Consider the following 15,990-nt stretch of genomic DNA (forward strand, 5'->3'; position numbering starts at 1 on the left):
ACTCGGCCGGCCTCCTTGCTTAATGCGATTAGAGCAATTTCCTTTTGATCTCTGGCTTTCATGCCAGTTCACGCTCTTTCTCCGATTCTACTCACAACCCCCTGCTGCCATCTTCACTTCACCTTCCTGTGCAGTCACGTTCCCTACTCCCACCGCTGGCACAGTCGATCCAAAGTAAAAATATTTTTTTTTTTTTTTACCAGGCCAAGAGTGTTGAACCAGGTCTTACTGTAAATGTTTCCTTACACTGGGGCTCTGATGCGTAACTCATGATATTCCAGGGCGTCTCTGCCTTCCAGCCATGCCTCAAACATTCTGACATAGAAGCGCATATTGTTGATATCAGAGTTGTCTTTGATCTTAGTTAGAAGTGATGCTGATTGGATGCGTTACCCACAAGATTTTTCCAGAAATTAGAGCGTGTTTGCAGCTTCGGAGGAAAGGAGAAGCTTTAACAAAAAAACAAAAAGGCACGAAGCACTCATGTTGAGTACAGTGCCCTTTCAGTAGTTCTCTCTTATAATGGTATCAATCAGTATAATGTTTGGTCTGAATCACCGCTTACAGTAATATCCTACGATAGTGAATAAACACGTGATATACTCTCAGATGTAGATTGCGTTAAACCACATCTTTACATTTCCATGTTAATGCAGTATAATAGGAAATATGGGCTGTCAATGGGCAGAGGTTGTAGAGGGGGTGTGTCTGCCCCAGTGTGACACGTCGGCCTCTGATTTAGGATAATGAGATTCCACTTACATGCGAATTATGTTCTTAACACTGAAGTTCTCCAGAGGGGCGTTGTCAGGGTCCTCCCCCTTGTCGTCCTGTAGGACTATCTGCTGAAGGATCCTGTCTAAGAGCTGCCAGTGCTGCAGGCTGCCCCCGCCACGTTTATCTGGGAATAGTAAGATAATCAGTTTACTCAGTACACTCCAGATCTGATTTATTTGGTAATGTCTAAGATTAAATTAAACCTCAGACTTATGAAGATAGAAAATATGTGTGCATAATAATTTTAATATAATGGTGGTAATAGTATAGCCTGTATGGTGAAAGACAATGTACTTGTACTGTAATCGCATTCATAAAGTTGAGCATCAACAACGCAAGAAAAACTCCTCGTTATGTAGCTACTCACAGGGCATCTGCAGGCAGTGTTGGAGGATAGAGAGGAGGTTGGGGTAGGCATCTGTGTGGCTCAGCTTTTTCTTAATCAGTTCAAACATGGCACCGGCACTCTTAGTGTCTACATGGGTCTATTAAGAAAAGGAATTAGTCTTGAATTACTATTGACTTCCTCATTTGAGCCGCACAGCCAAAGAAGTAAACAACAAGAAAATAGATAGAAGAGTAATTCTAGGTTACTCACCGTATCAAATCTTTTGGCCAACTCAGAGTCATCCTCATTCCGCACCATCTCAAAGAAGTCCAAATGCCTGGACAGAGAGAAAGAACTTAAAGTCTGCAGCTTCTCTAAACCCTAATGCTGTTGACACAGACAGCTATAAATCAATACAATACATTTACATCCAGTATGCCCTGTATCTGTGTTTGGTGTTATATCTGTGTTTGCATAGTATTCTATACACAGCATTACCTCTCTGTCTGTCATGATTTCTGTTGCTGACCGAGAAGCATCATCTATGCAGAATCTCATAGTGTACATTTGCTCATTTGTGAATTACATTTTGGCAAACAAAAGGGATTATATGTTTGCTCATGCATAGCCCATGTAATGTCTATAACACAAAATATTTCCTGATTTGCTGTAATAATAATGCTGTGTAGTCATTTCAGTATTTTGTCTCACTCCCACCTGTCCAGAGTGGCGTTCTCGTGCTCTCGGAGCTTGTCAATGACCGGCTGGATGCCCAACATCAGGAACTCGTACCTTAGGTGGAGGCGGAACTCAAGGTTGTCCTAGAAATAAAAGAACAAAGGTTAAGAGAGGATTGATGACATTTCTATTAATCCACAAGTGGTAATTAATGGGATTTCAGATACCTCAAATGTGGACAGGGGTAATTAAATATCTGGGTGTCTAAACTCAACACTCCCAACAACCTTTTGGCACTTGCAAACTTACTGGAGGAAGTTTGTGACTGACAAAGATTTGCCCAAAATAAAATCCAGAAAACTTTTGAGCCTTGTCAGTAGAGGGCTTCCCCGTACAACAGAATGCACGTAGTACACGTTGTCCCTCTGGATGGAACATAAGGATCAACTTAGCTTAGCGTGAAGACTGGAGAGAGAGGGCAGGGCTGGCTTTGTCCTACAGTTAATTAGTGGGCTGTAGAGGTGCTGCTATGTGGATTTTATAACGTTTGGTCAGAGCTATTGTTTATGCCTGTTCCCCGTAGATTTTATGCTAAGCTAAGCTAAGCTAAGCAGCTGCTCACTGTAGCTTCTTATTAAAGCAATCTTTTCGTCTACCTTGCCAGCAGAAAGCAAATAAGCATATTTCCCAAAACGTTATACCTTTAAGTTCACATAAACCTTTTAACTGCAAGCTAACTTCAGTTAGTATTAAGTACTTCCCCCCCATTTAAACATAAGCAGATATGTTTGATTGGTCAGGTTAAAACATAATAAATTGCATATTTCCAATGACCCCCCCCCCCCCATCACAAAAATGAAAATCAACTATTTTTATCACTTCTTTTATCCAAATGCTGAAACTATATTAAGCTAAGTTGTGCCTGTAATCTAAAAGACATATGGGAGCTGACCTCCCCAGCTCCAGCGTTGAGCACAGCGTTGATGAAGGACATGATGGCAGTCTTTAAGTTGACCTCGTCTCTGTAGCGGCCCGTACTCTTGTCCAGCTCATTCAACAGCGTCTACATGGTCAGGACAGATGGGAAAGTTAGTAAGCAAGTATGTCTGATCTAAAAATATATTTCAGCGCTGAAATCAACAGATAGCAACTGGGTCAGAGATAAAAGGAACGCGTCACTGCACTAACAAAGAAATCTTGATTCATCAAAACGGAGTTGTTCTAACGCGACACTGAAGAGAAGGGGGTAACACAGGGTCACTGTTGTCACTTCTCACACCCTTTGTTCCCTCTTACACTGACCCCGGACATACTTTTGCAGCTTAATCATAGCTCAAACAAACATTAAAAATGCCTCATAACTTTGGAATCAGTCAGCTCCTGTGGTGTTAGCTTAGCCTGAGGTGGCATGATTTACCACACCCCCCGAGGGATGTGTCAGATGTGGATTGTTGACTCAGTCCTGCTAGTCACTAAAGCACTACACATACCATGACCTCCATAACTCTGGATGTCCTCACCTGCTTTTAATATGGCCACAGTGTTGACTTAACCTAAGGCCTGCAGTCTGAGGTGCTGCAGCACGAGTCTCCAACTTATCAAAATGGCCACAGCTTGATTTATACTCTGAAATATTTTGTCTGCCCTTTCCCATAATCTCTGCGTGCCCCATGTCTTAGCAAAGGCTCCTTCAGTATTTTTGTACCATCATGAGACATGACCACAATTCAAGTAACATGACAGCTGTTTGCACCTCTAACGTTTTAGATAAAGATCACTTCAGCTTCCCTCACCTGAAAGCGAGTCCGCTCAGCAGCGTATTTCTGGTAGTGTGCCATGGCCTGCAGCACTTTCTTGTGGCCGTCGGGCACCAGACACACTGCTCCAAGAATTTCCAGCACCGCCACTTTGGTCTTGATGTTCTCTGTCCGCAGGCTCTGTGAGATTGTGTTGATGCTCTGCGGGTGGGCCAGGACGTGGGCGCGGCCCTGGGAGTTGTTCATCAGGGCCTTGATACAGCCGATGACGGAGGTGTGGACGCGGCTCTCGGACGTCTCGTAGTCCATGCTGCGCAGGAAGTTGAGAAGGCAGGTGAGGCCATCCAGCTCAATGAAGCGTGTGACAAACCTGCAGGAGGTGGGAAGGAAAATAAGTACAGATTCAGAGTAAAGTAAAACATGATATGAAACAGCATGCAGCATCTTTACCATCTGTTCTATTATTTACAAGCCAAGTATTTATAAAAAGATATACTGCAGTTCCCTGATGGCCAACCATGAACTACACACCCAGCTGGTGAATATTCACCATCTCTCTATCCCCCAATTTCCATTTGCTATTGAATTGAATTTTTTGCTTATTTTCCAAAACAAATGAACTGACATCTTCAATCCACTTGTTTTTTCGACCAACAGTTCATATGTTTATAACAATAAAAAAATATTAATCATCAAATTTTTTGGGATTCATTTTCTCTCCATTAACTAATTGCTTAAAGTGATTTAGTGTCGCACTTCCATAAAGTTGAGGGAATCACAAGGCAGACAGATTAAAAGAACAACACTCAACATCTAAATTGATATCCTGACTTTTTTTGTCCCTAGCAAGGGTCAAGCTCCAAAAACACTGCAGCCTACATTTCCCATAATGCAACCAATTGCATATTTTCATTGGACCCTCCCTGCCAGGACATGCACGCACTCCCGCATCTTTCTTCACACCTTCAGTTTGTAATGGAGGCTTTCTGTAATAAACATGTAGTCTCCTTCCCCGAGCAAAGACATCCCTGATGACACCATGAGGCGTTATTTTCAAAGCTCCTCCAGAGCCGCTGTTTTCACACGCTGAACAGGTACTTACAATAATGAGTGCCCCTCGTGGACTAATCATTTCAGCACTAATTTAGATACTTATTTATTTTGAACTGATTTAAATAATGTAGTCAACTCAACATTTGAATAAAAATCATCAAAGTGGCAGACAAGAATAGCTTCTTTACTCATGAAACTTGACATGGTCACAACCCAAGTTCATCCAGTCTCCTACTGACAACGCTCATTAGCTGAACTAATGAGAAAGCAGCAAGTAATTAACCTCTTGGGGAGAGAAGCACGCCTAGGCTGAATGACGGACAGGACATGTAAACATTGAGGCGTGCCTCATCTAGTGCGCACGCTGTGGGCTGCACTGTAAATGACCTTCCCACTCACTAAGATTCCTGATAGGGCTCATAAATTATTTCAAACAAACGCGGGCTTGTGTAACGAGCGAAAGAGGCAGAGGAGAGAGAAGACGAACACAGGAAGGGAAAAGAAGGATGGAGTCGGGAAGTGAAAAGGACAGCGAGGAAAGAGGGAGAGGGTCTGAATTTGGATTTACTGCTACTCATCATGACAGACACATTGTTTTGATGTCAGAAGTTCCACCCCTTCCCACCGCTGTCTTGGCTCAAGCAGGCATGAAAAAAAAAAAATGTAAATCATCTAATTATTCTTTTATACATTGAAGCCATGGCTCTTCCCTCACTCACACACACTTTTTTTAACCTAAATCTCTCAAAGACGTATTATCCTCTGATCTCCAGCCGCGCCTGGATGAGATCAAGGAGAGCATTCTACATGCACGCATACAGTCAACCTTCCTTGACAATGCATTGAGATCATTGAGAACTCACACACACACACACACACACACACACACACACTTACAATGTGCAGCAGACAAAGCAGACAATGTGCTTCTTGTTTCAGCGCAGACACTGCAACCTCCACTCAACACCAAGGTGGCAAAAAATAAATCCAATATATTAGATATGACGTGAGTCAGATGTAACACAGACACTGGAACTAGAGCGAGGCAGACCGATCCAACTTTTAAAGTTGCACATCTTATATCGGTGACAAGTCTTTGGCCAGCAGTGAAGGCAGCTATTGCCATTCGCCTGTCCATGAATTGCGAGGCCACCTCAGAGAGAGAGGTTTGACGCTGGAAGAGAAATTAAGCCGAACATCCTTGTGATTAATGTATGGAAAGCAGAGGGTGAGAGAATTCTTGGGAGTCTGGGTTTGAAAGGGTGGACTGGTTTCAAGGCTTCGCTTGCCAGAAACCCATGCACACATCCCATGCAAGTGCATTGGCTTGTATAAGGGAGGTAGGAGGATAGATGCACGCATACACAAAAAACGCATATGCATGGCTCCTTAAAGGATTCAACAATCGCTAATCCGCTGTTCTGTTAATCTTACAACTATCCCCCCCCCCCCCCCCCCGGTCTTTCATTTTCTCTCCAGTGAGCACTTGAATCAATGGATCCCCATCCCTTATGACTTTTGAGTCTCCTCTTGTCTTCTCCTATCCGCTGACATCCACGCTCAGCCGAGTGGCGTGCAGGCCTTTTTCTTCTTTACTTTTCTTTTCTTTTTTTTTTGGAACAACCACTGCATACTTGAAAAGCCCCTGGGATTGCGTTCAAGACAGCGAGAGCTCGACAACTGCTGCATTCAATATGAGCTCAGGCAGAGCTGAACAATATCAAGGCCCAGCCAAACACACACACACACACACACACTAAGTTCTTCAGACAGACAAAAGAAAGAAGCGAGGAACTTGGAATTGGACGAGACTAAACAAAAGTGACAGTGTAGCAAGAAAGTGCTGCAGTGTGTGTGAGTCAAAGTGATGGATAGTCAAAGGTGAGGTCAAGGTTAGCTGCAGATTGAAATATAAGTAAACTCTAAGATACCTACTATTTTACATTATTAAATGATTGCCAGTGTTGTTAGTAAGCAGTTATTCAAAAACATTAGGGGTCATATAATTTCCATTGATCTAAAAAGCATAAAACCCAGAGATAATATTCTAAATGAGCAGGAAAGAAATCCAGATGCTCAAATTCAAATTCACAAATGCGTTCCAACCAACTGGACTTTGAGGTTTTAGCTGCATAGGCAAAATATTCAGCATATTGAACACCGCTGAGTGGCAGACAGGCCGACAGAGTTTATTCTTGCCTCACAGCCTAACCATCCTAACTTGTAGTGCAAAAGTGCAATACTTCCACACACACACTCTCAAGAGATCATGTGATTTCTGCCTCTCTTCCGTCCTTCATTTAATCACCACGTTCATACACACTTAACATACACACGTTTTGTTCTACTACAAAAAGGGCCAGAGTGTGGACAAGGGCCCAGGAAGTTCTTCAGAGGTGCTGCTATAAACTATTTAATGTGAAGGTGTGAAGTCATATGGTATCACCACGGCTCTCACTCAAAATAAATTTAACTTGAGGTGAGGCCCCTTCTAAACAAAGGGCAACGCACATACAACTGACACACATAGACACACATATACAGATCACAAAAAGCCCTGGTCAAGTTGCACATCTGTGATGTGTATAGTATATCATGGCAAGAGGGAATGGCTCTTATAGACTAAGTTCACAGGAAGAAGTGTGTGCATGTGATGTAAACTGAAGTGGCTGATGTTTCCACAGTGGTTCCTGTGACTTGTTTATTAAGACGCACACACTTGACAGTCAGGGGAAACTTACTCTATATACACTCTACTTACTACAACAAAGACGGTTTTTTGAGGGTACTTGTACAAGTATTTCTTAAAATGGTCATTTTAAGTGCATCTGCATTTCTTACAGTGAGAACAAAAGTCACATGAAAGAGTCACACTCCTGGTGTGACCACAGTGTGTGACCAACAGGTGGATCCTCCAGCACGTCTTCTTCTTATATAGCCACAACATTCCTGCACAGCGGGACCAGAGAGGTTGAGTGGACTGGTTATGTTATGCATTGAGTATGAACGAGGAGGAGGATGGAAGACCTTGCAGTGAATCTAACTCACAGAATGACGCTCAAACTGGTGATTACAACAACAAATAATGGTCACAGGCTGCAACTCACTTTTCAAAATGAGAACATCCAACAACAACTGTGTTTGTAGGCGGCAGCCTCTGTGGAGTTTATATTATTTATACATCGCTATGTGGTCTGCCTTGGCAATGCTTCACTCTGCTGGTAATTCTATAAGAAGTGGCAGTTTATTTCTATGCTTGTTGCACGCTCCACAGTGTCTATAGCCCTAAAATTAATTCCTGTTCCGGAGATGTTGTTCAGTCAGTGTTGACAAGTTAAGGCACACCATTTTGTAGCTTAAAGGCATTCTATAATTTAATAGTCCTATCATATGCCATCATATTATATTTTTTCCTTTAACACCCACCACCTCTTAAAAACATAATGCTGTAACTACTCAAGAGTACATTTTTACACAAGTAATTTTACTTTCAATTGAGTAAAATATTCTCGTACACTTTCCCTCCCTGCATCTTGACCACATGATTTGAGAAACAACCTTTTCACCTACCTGTTACCGGTATTCTTTGTATGTGTGTATGGTAAGCAGAATGATTTACATAATTATGTTAAAAAGCCAAAAAGGTATTGGGGATGAAAGTAAAAGTGGAATAAAACCATTTCCTTACACCACCTTTCTCCCTATCCGTTCACTAGTGTCATTCTAGCACAAACCTCACTCACTGCCAGACTCAGTCTATTTAAACCTGCCTGCACAGCGTCTACCCACCTGACACTCATTTTTCTCCATTTCCCCCTTTAATGTTAAGTATCAAAGGGTGAGAAAACTGCGCTCCGAGAGAAACAAAAACATTCAAGACTGTAAAGGTGTGATAACTCCGCTCCCCCACTTACGCATCTGGTAATATGTAAAAACAGAAAAGTTCACTCTCTGTTAGTCGGAACCTTTGAGAGATCTGGCGGCAAAATGTTTTGAAGGATAATATTTGCATGTGGTGGTAGTGAATCGTCCAAAGGGTTATTGACACAGGAGCAGGGAGATCGGCTGCAGTCGACTCAAGTCAATATTCTTGCTGGAAGAGATTTGCAGAACTAATGTCCAGAGAGCTGTCCGGGGAAGCATTGTGATGCTCTACTGACATGAGCCTGGGACTGTAGTGCATTCTGGGCCAGCATGGCCTCAGTGACCTCCAGCAAAGCTTCATTTCCTGTCCTCTTGCAGTTTTTTCATCGTGGAAATGACAGCGATTGAGGAGCGCCACGTCTGAGATACAAGAAAGCACGCACAGTATGCTCATCAGCATCGACATAAACATCATTGCAGATGTGTCCAGATGTCAACAGTGCTTATGTAAGTACACTTATATGTGCAGTTAAAATGCCATGAGAGTAAATATTTAGATATTTGGAAGCTAAATTGAAATGTACACCAGATTTGATGTGACTACACAGCTGGCTGTGGCAGTTTGTGTTTGCATATTGGCCCTCACATGCCCACTTGAATAGAGATTCTGCTTTATGTGAGTAAACACACAACCCCAGCGTGATGGTTCAAGCTCCATTAGACAGCTGGTAAACAAAGCAATAATTGCTGGCAGATAAGCTATAAATTCCCATAAAAGAGAAATGCAGCCAATTTTCAAAATGTCCTCGTTTTATGGCTGTTTATAATGAATCAAATTTATATTTGAAATAAAACGTCTGGGCCTTTTAATCAGTTTAACAATTGCAACTATTAAAACCATTTCTGGTAAATGGCAAAGTGCAGCATCACTCACAGCAAGAATGTACTCGCCTGCTGCCTCTTCTCACTGATGGAGAAAACGTTAGACACAGCCCAGTCGTTCTGTGATGAACTGTTATGATTACATATTTGTTGTACCACCTTTGTTGTCATCCTGCCGACTTCAGATCTCATTTCCTGCAATACCCACAATGCTTCTGACACTGATATGTCCGTATTCAGTTGTTGGGTGTTACCATGAGTTTTAAATGCCAAGGGGGGAGCATACAGAGCAACAACTCTTAATGGAATAGTCGACTTGTACTACATTCACCTGTAGAGGACAATAATTTTGAAGATAAAAATTATGTGACTACAGTCAGCCAAGTAAATCTAGTAGCTGTATTACACTCTTCTTTACAGTTTAAAATTATACTTCTAATGGACAGGTTTGTGTCAGCAAATGAGCTTCCATGAAACCCAGTTCATATTGTGGGACAGACACTAAAATCTCTCTCTACATTATCTTTATTTCAAATATAAAGTATGGATAAGCAGGAAGTCAGAAAGTTAGTTTTTTTTAAAAATAACATCTCCCACCCAATCCAGAACACATGTTCAAGGCTCCCTGTCTCCGTTTTACATCTAGGACACATTTTGGAGATGCTGTTGCTCATCGTGTGGACTCTCTCAGGTGTAAAGTAGGTTCTATGAATGATGTTAAACTGCAACTGCTTATAGCGGCTGTTGTACAAAAAGGACTGAGCCTCTTTCCATATTGATTCCCATTCACAGTCTCTAAAACAGACGTCCACTTCTTATTTTCACTTGGCCTTCACAGTTAGACTTTCACTAGCTTTGAAAACCCATCATTCTATTATAAAATAAAGATTAAAGGCCACTGGTGTGTTGTATATCTTTTAGGATGTGTTCAATTAGACAGGGTGCAAATGCAATAGGGGTCCGCCCCGTAGTGAACAAATGTAGTGCCTAACCTGTAAATACTCCAATATTCCCTCTCTATCAACTCCTGAGGGAAATATCTGGCTCTTTAGCTGCGATGTACTTTGCTCACCAACTAGTTGCTTATTGTGCCTGTCTGCAGTTTGGTGCTGAGCAAGTAGTGCCGATAACGATGCTACGAGAATCGTGAGAGTGAACCAAAAGAACTGAAATGAGCTGAAACTTACGTTAAAGCCCTATAAAGCAGTGGGGAGGTGCAGATTCAGGTGATAATTGTGTAGTGGAACAATTGCAAAGGAATGCAAAAGAACAGATGTTTCCGTTACTGCCTTCTGTCTTACACAAGGCCAGGGATTGAATTCTATAATCATTGAATTCTCTATAGAAAAATGTATTCGTAAATGTCACATAAGGTCAGTATTGACGCAGATACCAATCTGGTGGTCATGTGATCAGGGCATGCCTACTTTAAGCTTTTCAGGCCTCATCAAATTAAATATTATAAGTAAAAATGTTTGGTTGAACTGCTCATAACTAATGTACACTCCACAACCATAACAAAAAGGTAAATGTCATACGTTGACCTTTCCTTATTTTAAGGGGTCACTAACCAAAAAGCTTGCATACCACTACCTTTTAGTTAGAAATCGTTAACCCGAAGCAGAGCTTTTTAATTTAAGGAATTAAAATGGCCTCAGCAACCTCAAGGTTGGCATGATATGGAAAATACACACCTTTAAATAACATGTTTGCCATTTTAAAGACATTTACTGGCCTTTGTGTTAACAGTAACGCACAACAGAACATGCGACCTGAACATAGCACCTTTTCATTTCATTGGCTTCTAATCCGCCTATAAGTCAAAGTGACAACAGTGGGTGGCTTGTTGACAATGTGATGCTTTTGTGCAGTCTGCCTGGCACCCTGCATGTCCACCATGTGTTTGGGTCCTGTGGCCCTGCAGAGCGGGCTTAGGGCACAAGGGCACCTCTTCACAACCAGGCGCAGCTGCCTCTCTGAAATGCCAGGAGGGAAGGAGGGAGGGGAGGCCATTTCAGGCAGCCATCCAAGGACAGGCATGAATCAAGGCTGAATAGGGACAGACACCATGTCTCACAAAATGCTGACACAAAGGCATACGTACACAAGGGGACAAAGAAGTGACACATAAAGGGGATGTTTAGGTGAAGCTGATGGCCACATTAAAACACACAGTTCCCCCAGACATCTAGGTTGTGAAGTACAAAGTCATCTCACAGTCTTTCTTGCCTTAGCCATCCATTTGTCATAAAGGCAAGCCTTGGTGGGACATTAACACACTGCCCAGGCTGTCCCTGAACACCAATATTCTGTGGGACACACCTGCTACCCACATCACTGCTACAATACTCAAAAAAATGTGTGTGCTAATGAGCAATAAGTCACTCTGTGAACAGCATGGGTGCAGGTGCATTGCTGAATAGTGTTGATTGAGTCATGACATCCACTTCTGATATGGTAAATTAAGTACACTTGAATATAATACAAAGAGATAATTAGTAAGAGAGAATCACAGAGTGGCAAAAAAACCTTGCAAACTATCAAAATAGTGCACAAAGGACATATCAGTATTGACCTGAAGTATCTGAAACTGTGCTAGGGTAGTCCTTTCCATATGCTGCCAAAACTCAGCAATAAGACAGCATTCATAACTCTGCCTCATTAAAGTCCTAAGAAATGTTGCTTTTTCTAACCCTGTTATTAAAAAACATCTCAAATAATGGAAAGTAGCCACACCCTCAAATTGCTTCTGTATTATAAAATAATCTTCTTACTGGAGTTTCGGCACTATGCTTCACAGGGGTTACCAATAAAGGAATATCTATATGTTCCTACAGTTTTCTTTTGTTTGGGCTTATATATTCTGTCCTGCAACAGCAGGGATGACTTTTATTACATGTAGTTTTACAAGCCATTGTTCCACTAATTGGAATTTCTTTCATGACTATGATTTGAAAAAGTGAGCTTTCATAGTTTCCTTAAACTGGACTATATTTGTAGTCCCATCTTGAATGGCATGAGGAGGGAATCAGAAGCACCGGAGCAGACATAGGTGATAAATCAGATTTAATGAGTGTATCCCCAATTCCCCCCCCCCTCATTTAAATACAACATAAGAGGGTTCCTGGAACAAAAAGGTAGTTTTTAATTTAGTTTTAAGGACAGGGTAATGTTTGTTTTTTTCATATTGCATTCAGAACATTTGGTATACTATATACATTTGGCATGTTCTCCCCTCACTCTCTCCTAACTGTTCCTGTCTCTCTACTGCCAACTATTAAATCAATGCAAAAAAAAGAGACAATCTATTCATGTCTGAAACATTTCATTGAGAACATTATCCTTATAACCTCTCACAGCATATTTATGGACCACTTTAGGAACATTCCATACATGCGCAGATACAAACACCACCAGGACACACACACACAACCCAGACGTGACCCAGACACGCTCTGGGTTTTTGTCACTCTGCACATGAGGTCTGTCACTTCATAGCCCCCCTTGAGAAAGCTCAACACCCTAGGTTTGGTCCAGACCACTGCATCATACGACTGGCACAGGTTGATGGACAGCTTTAAGGAGCTGCTGATTGGGAGAGGTGGGCGGTTTGTTTAAGTGGGCAGCCTAATGTCCTTGAATATTTCTTTATGGTGATGACTGAGGCCTAACAGCTGCTTATGACATGTCAGAGGGTGAAAAAAAATAGCATTGTAGATCTTAAAATAATTATAGGGCGGATTTCTTTTCTTTTTACAGTACTCCTGCTGTGAAAAGAGACAGACTTCATGGAAAGTAAAGTAAAGTTTTCTGTAGCATGTTACATTATTAACTGGGTTTAATGTGTGGGGCATTACTTCAACAAGTCAAATAGTAGGAATGCATGACATGTAGGAGAACCGAGCAACATAAAGCTATGCACTATCTGCAGCACACGGAAAGATCATGTTTAGTTGGATGGAGAAAGTCACTTACCTCATTGGCTGAGTCCGCAATGCTGTCTTCAGATCTTCCACCACCTTGTTCCTCATTTCCATTTCCTCCTCATCAAAGGCGAACAGGGTCTGCATCTGTAGAAATGGTGAGAAATTAAATGAAAATGGAACGTAGTGGAAACACAGCAGATTAATATTGCTGAATTTTGGCTTTATAGCAGGTGACATTGGGCAAATTACCTATTTTTCACTTTTAGAGCCTTTCATTGTTCCTGCTGGCCCCACTTAAGAATGTTAATCTTAATTCGACAGCAATAAAACAGCAACAGTACAGTATTTCATCCTCACAATTAAATGTGTTTGTTCCAATTAGTCCTAGCATCACAGATAATCAGAGACTCATTAGTAGGCTAATGTTTCAGGCACCGCAACTTAAACATATCGTGTGTATTCCTCCCCCTTCCAGTGTCATTTCCCTTTTACAGAACAGTTTGAAGCTATACAACATGCCAAAATAAGTCATGCAGGCAATTAGCTCCAATCAAGCTTACAACAAATCATAAAAAGCACTTAGACTGGTGGTAGTGTTAATGCATTTCTGCATCACTTGAAGGCTCCCCTCAGCAACATCAAAGAGCTGCTGTGCTCCCATTAGTCAGGGCCAAAAGGCTTCTGTTTAGCCTCTCCAGGCTTTTTCCGTGGCAGTTCACTGCCAAGTGCTATGGTTCAAACAGTGTGTGTTTCAGCAGTGGAGTAAGCTAGTCACAGTGACTGCCCATTAATTTGGCTGAAGAAATATTTACTTAAATGTGACCCTGTTTTCCAATTCTTAAACCCTTAAAAAGTCATAAAGGTCAAAGTTGGGTGCAATATTCCATAGCAAGGCAGGACTTTTTGGACCAACAGCTACACCTACAGAGCTAGCTGAAGCCAGACCCCATGTCTGACTACCTAACAGCAGCTCTGGTCTGTCCGGTGTGTGAGAGTGTTTAATCTAGAAACAGTGCAGTCAAAACATCCATCGTGTCAACTTAGCCTCAAGTCCAGATGGCTCATGGACCCTGTGCCAAGAAGTAAAGGCTCTGGCTCCTGTTTCTTTAAACGAACATGTTCATAGTCGATGGGATGTTGGACACAACAAGTGTTGCGGAGAGTGAATGATTTGGTCGTGCTGCGAGCCAGTTCACCGTGTCAATGAGTCTAGCCAAATGGCTCCTTCCTACATCTGCTATTTATAATCTCATTCGTACCTGTGGCCAACATGCACATAAGGATACTATTATAGCCAGTTGGTAAACCAGCAGAAGGTACTTTCCTAAATCCTTATTATGGGAAGTGCCCCCCAGAGCCAGAAATATGCCTTCAAGCTAGTCGTCAGTGCGTCGTTAACTGAGTTAGCGTTGAGAGCAGCTCATCAAAACATTAATTTGGACCATGTGGGTCACTGATGCGCCAAGTAAAAGTATTTGTTCAATATAAATGAAGGTAAACATTATTTTTAACTAAAATAGTCATGCAAAGTTAGAGGCACAAAACCTAATTAAGCTAACAAAATGCTAGCTGACATGCAGCTATTATCCTATTGTTCCTATGTCGGTAGAAACTAAAATTGAGTGGAATGATGTGGTTGGACACAAATAGGGTAAATAGCTTTGCTTTTAAACATATTTACTGGCCTTTATTAAAGAAGTGGCCATACCATTATCTGTTATATTACTACAAACTTTCGTCCTCCCATCAGATTTTGCTGCAAATTAAAAATGCTGATATGACTTCATTTAACCCACCAACTACCACTTATGAAGGCTTCTCTTACAATAGGATGTGAGTAACATCATAAATTATATGATTTCCAAAACATTTTAATAGCTTTTTGTCAAGTTATACAGGAACTCTAGCATTTTCAAAACTAGCAAGCTTAAGAAGATAATTGCTGTGTAGCTGAGTGTCAGTTAGTTTGTCAACAGTCTTTTTAACGTCACAGCTAAGCAATGTATCCTGTAAGGTGGAAATAACTTCCAAATAGAGGAGCTTTGTTACTTTGCTAACGTTTTACTAAAGTACTGGTAGAAGCTACAGTGTTACTTTAACATACAACATCCTTAAAAGGTAAAACACATGAGGCATAGTTTAAACCTGAAATACATTTTGGCCCCTTGGGAGCAGCGGAAACCCGGAGGGCCCTTGGCATGGCGCACATGCTCTACCGGGTGAACTACCTAGACACCCTCTGGTCACCTTTTAAGTTGATATGGCAAAATTGTTGCTTATTTACATGTCCAGCAGTTACGAGCACCAGCACTCATGTAGTGATTTAGAAATCCATTTACAGCAACAACTTTAAATTTAATAGGCTTTTGAGACTGATTTGAGTCCCTATATTGTAGTTGAGAACCTGAAAAAATGTTCTGTGTGTTTTTTCCCCCATTACTGGCATTTAAGAAGCTTCTGTGTTGGATCTCATTTTCTGTCCATCTACAGAAAGCCCTATCCAGGAAGGAGCTCTGAAGCTCAACACACTAGCTTGGACAGAAACTCTTGCGAGTGTCACAAGGGCATTTGAATTATCACTCTGCGGCCAACGAACAAACTCAGGGCTCTGACATGGTTTTATGAATGAACATCAAAATTCTGGTTGTACAGTAATCTCTCTGGGCGGCAAAGCAAAAATGAGCTCATCCAATAACTCAGCTACTGTAGAAGGGCAGCCCCTGGT

The 15,990-nt window shown here is 41.6% G+C and overlaps 1 protein-coding gene across 5 annotated transcripts in view; it reads right to left on the minus strand.

The window, feature by feature from the left end:
- daam2 (dishevelled associated activator of morphogenesis 2) overlaps positions 1 to 15,990 on the minus strand; it is a 93,219-nt gene that overhangs the window by 23,347 nt on the left and 53,882 nt on the right. For all 5 annotated transcript variants that reach the window (XM_038728644.1, XM_038728641.1, XM_038728642.1 and 2 more), the window contains 7 exons: positions 13,315 to 13,409; positions 3,577 to 3,910; positions 2,736 to 2,846; positions 1,823 to 1,926; positions 1,376 to 1,442; positions 1,145 to 1,262; positions 763 to 901 (listed from right to left, as the gene is read on the minus strand). In XM_038728644.1, the coding sequence (XP_038584572.1) occupies positions 763 to 901; positions 1,145 to 1,262; positions 1,376 to 1,442; positions 1,823 to 1,926; positions 2,736 to 2,846; positions 3,577 to 3,910; positions 13,315 to 13,409 (968 nt within the window). The remainder of the gene's footprint in view (positions 1 to 762; positions 902 to 1,144; positions 1,263 to 1,375; positions 1,443 to 1,822; positions 1,927 to 2,735; positions 2,847 to 3,576; positions 3,911 to 13,314; positions 13,410 to 15,990) is intronic.

This window comes from Micropterus salmoides, unplaced genomic scaffold (genome assembly GCF_014851395.1).
Source record: "Micropterus salmoides isolate LMB-PRFRI ecotype aquatic unplaced genomic scaffold, ASM1485139v1 Ms_hic_scaffold_19, whole genome shotgun sequence".
Lineage (NCBI taxonomy): Eukaryota > Metazoa > Chordata > Actinopteri > Centrarchiformes > Centrarchidae > Micropterus > Micropterus salmoides.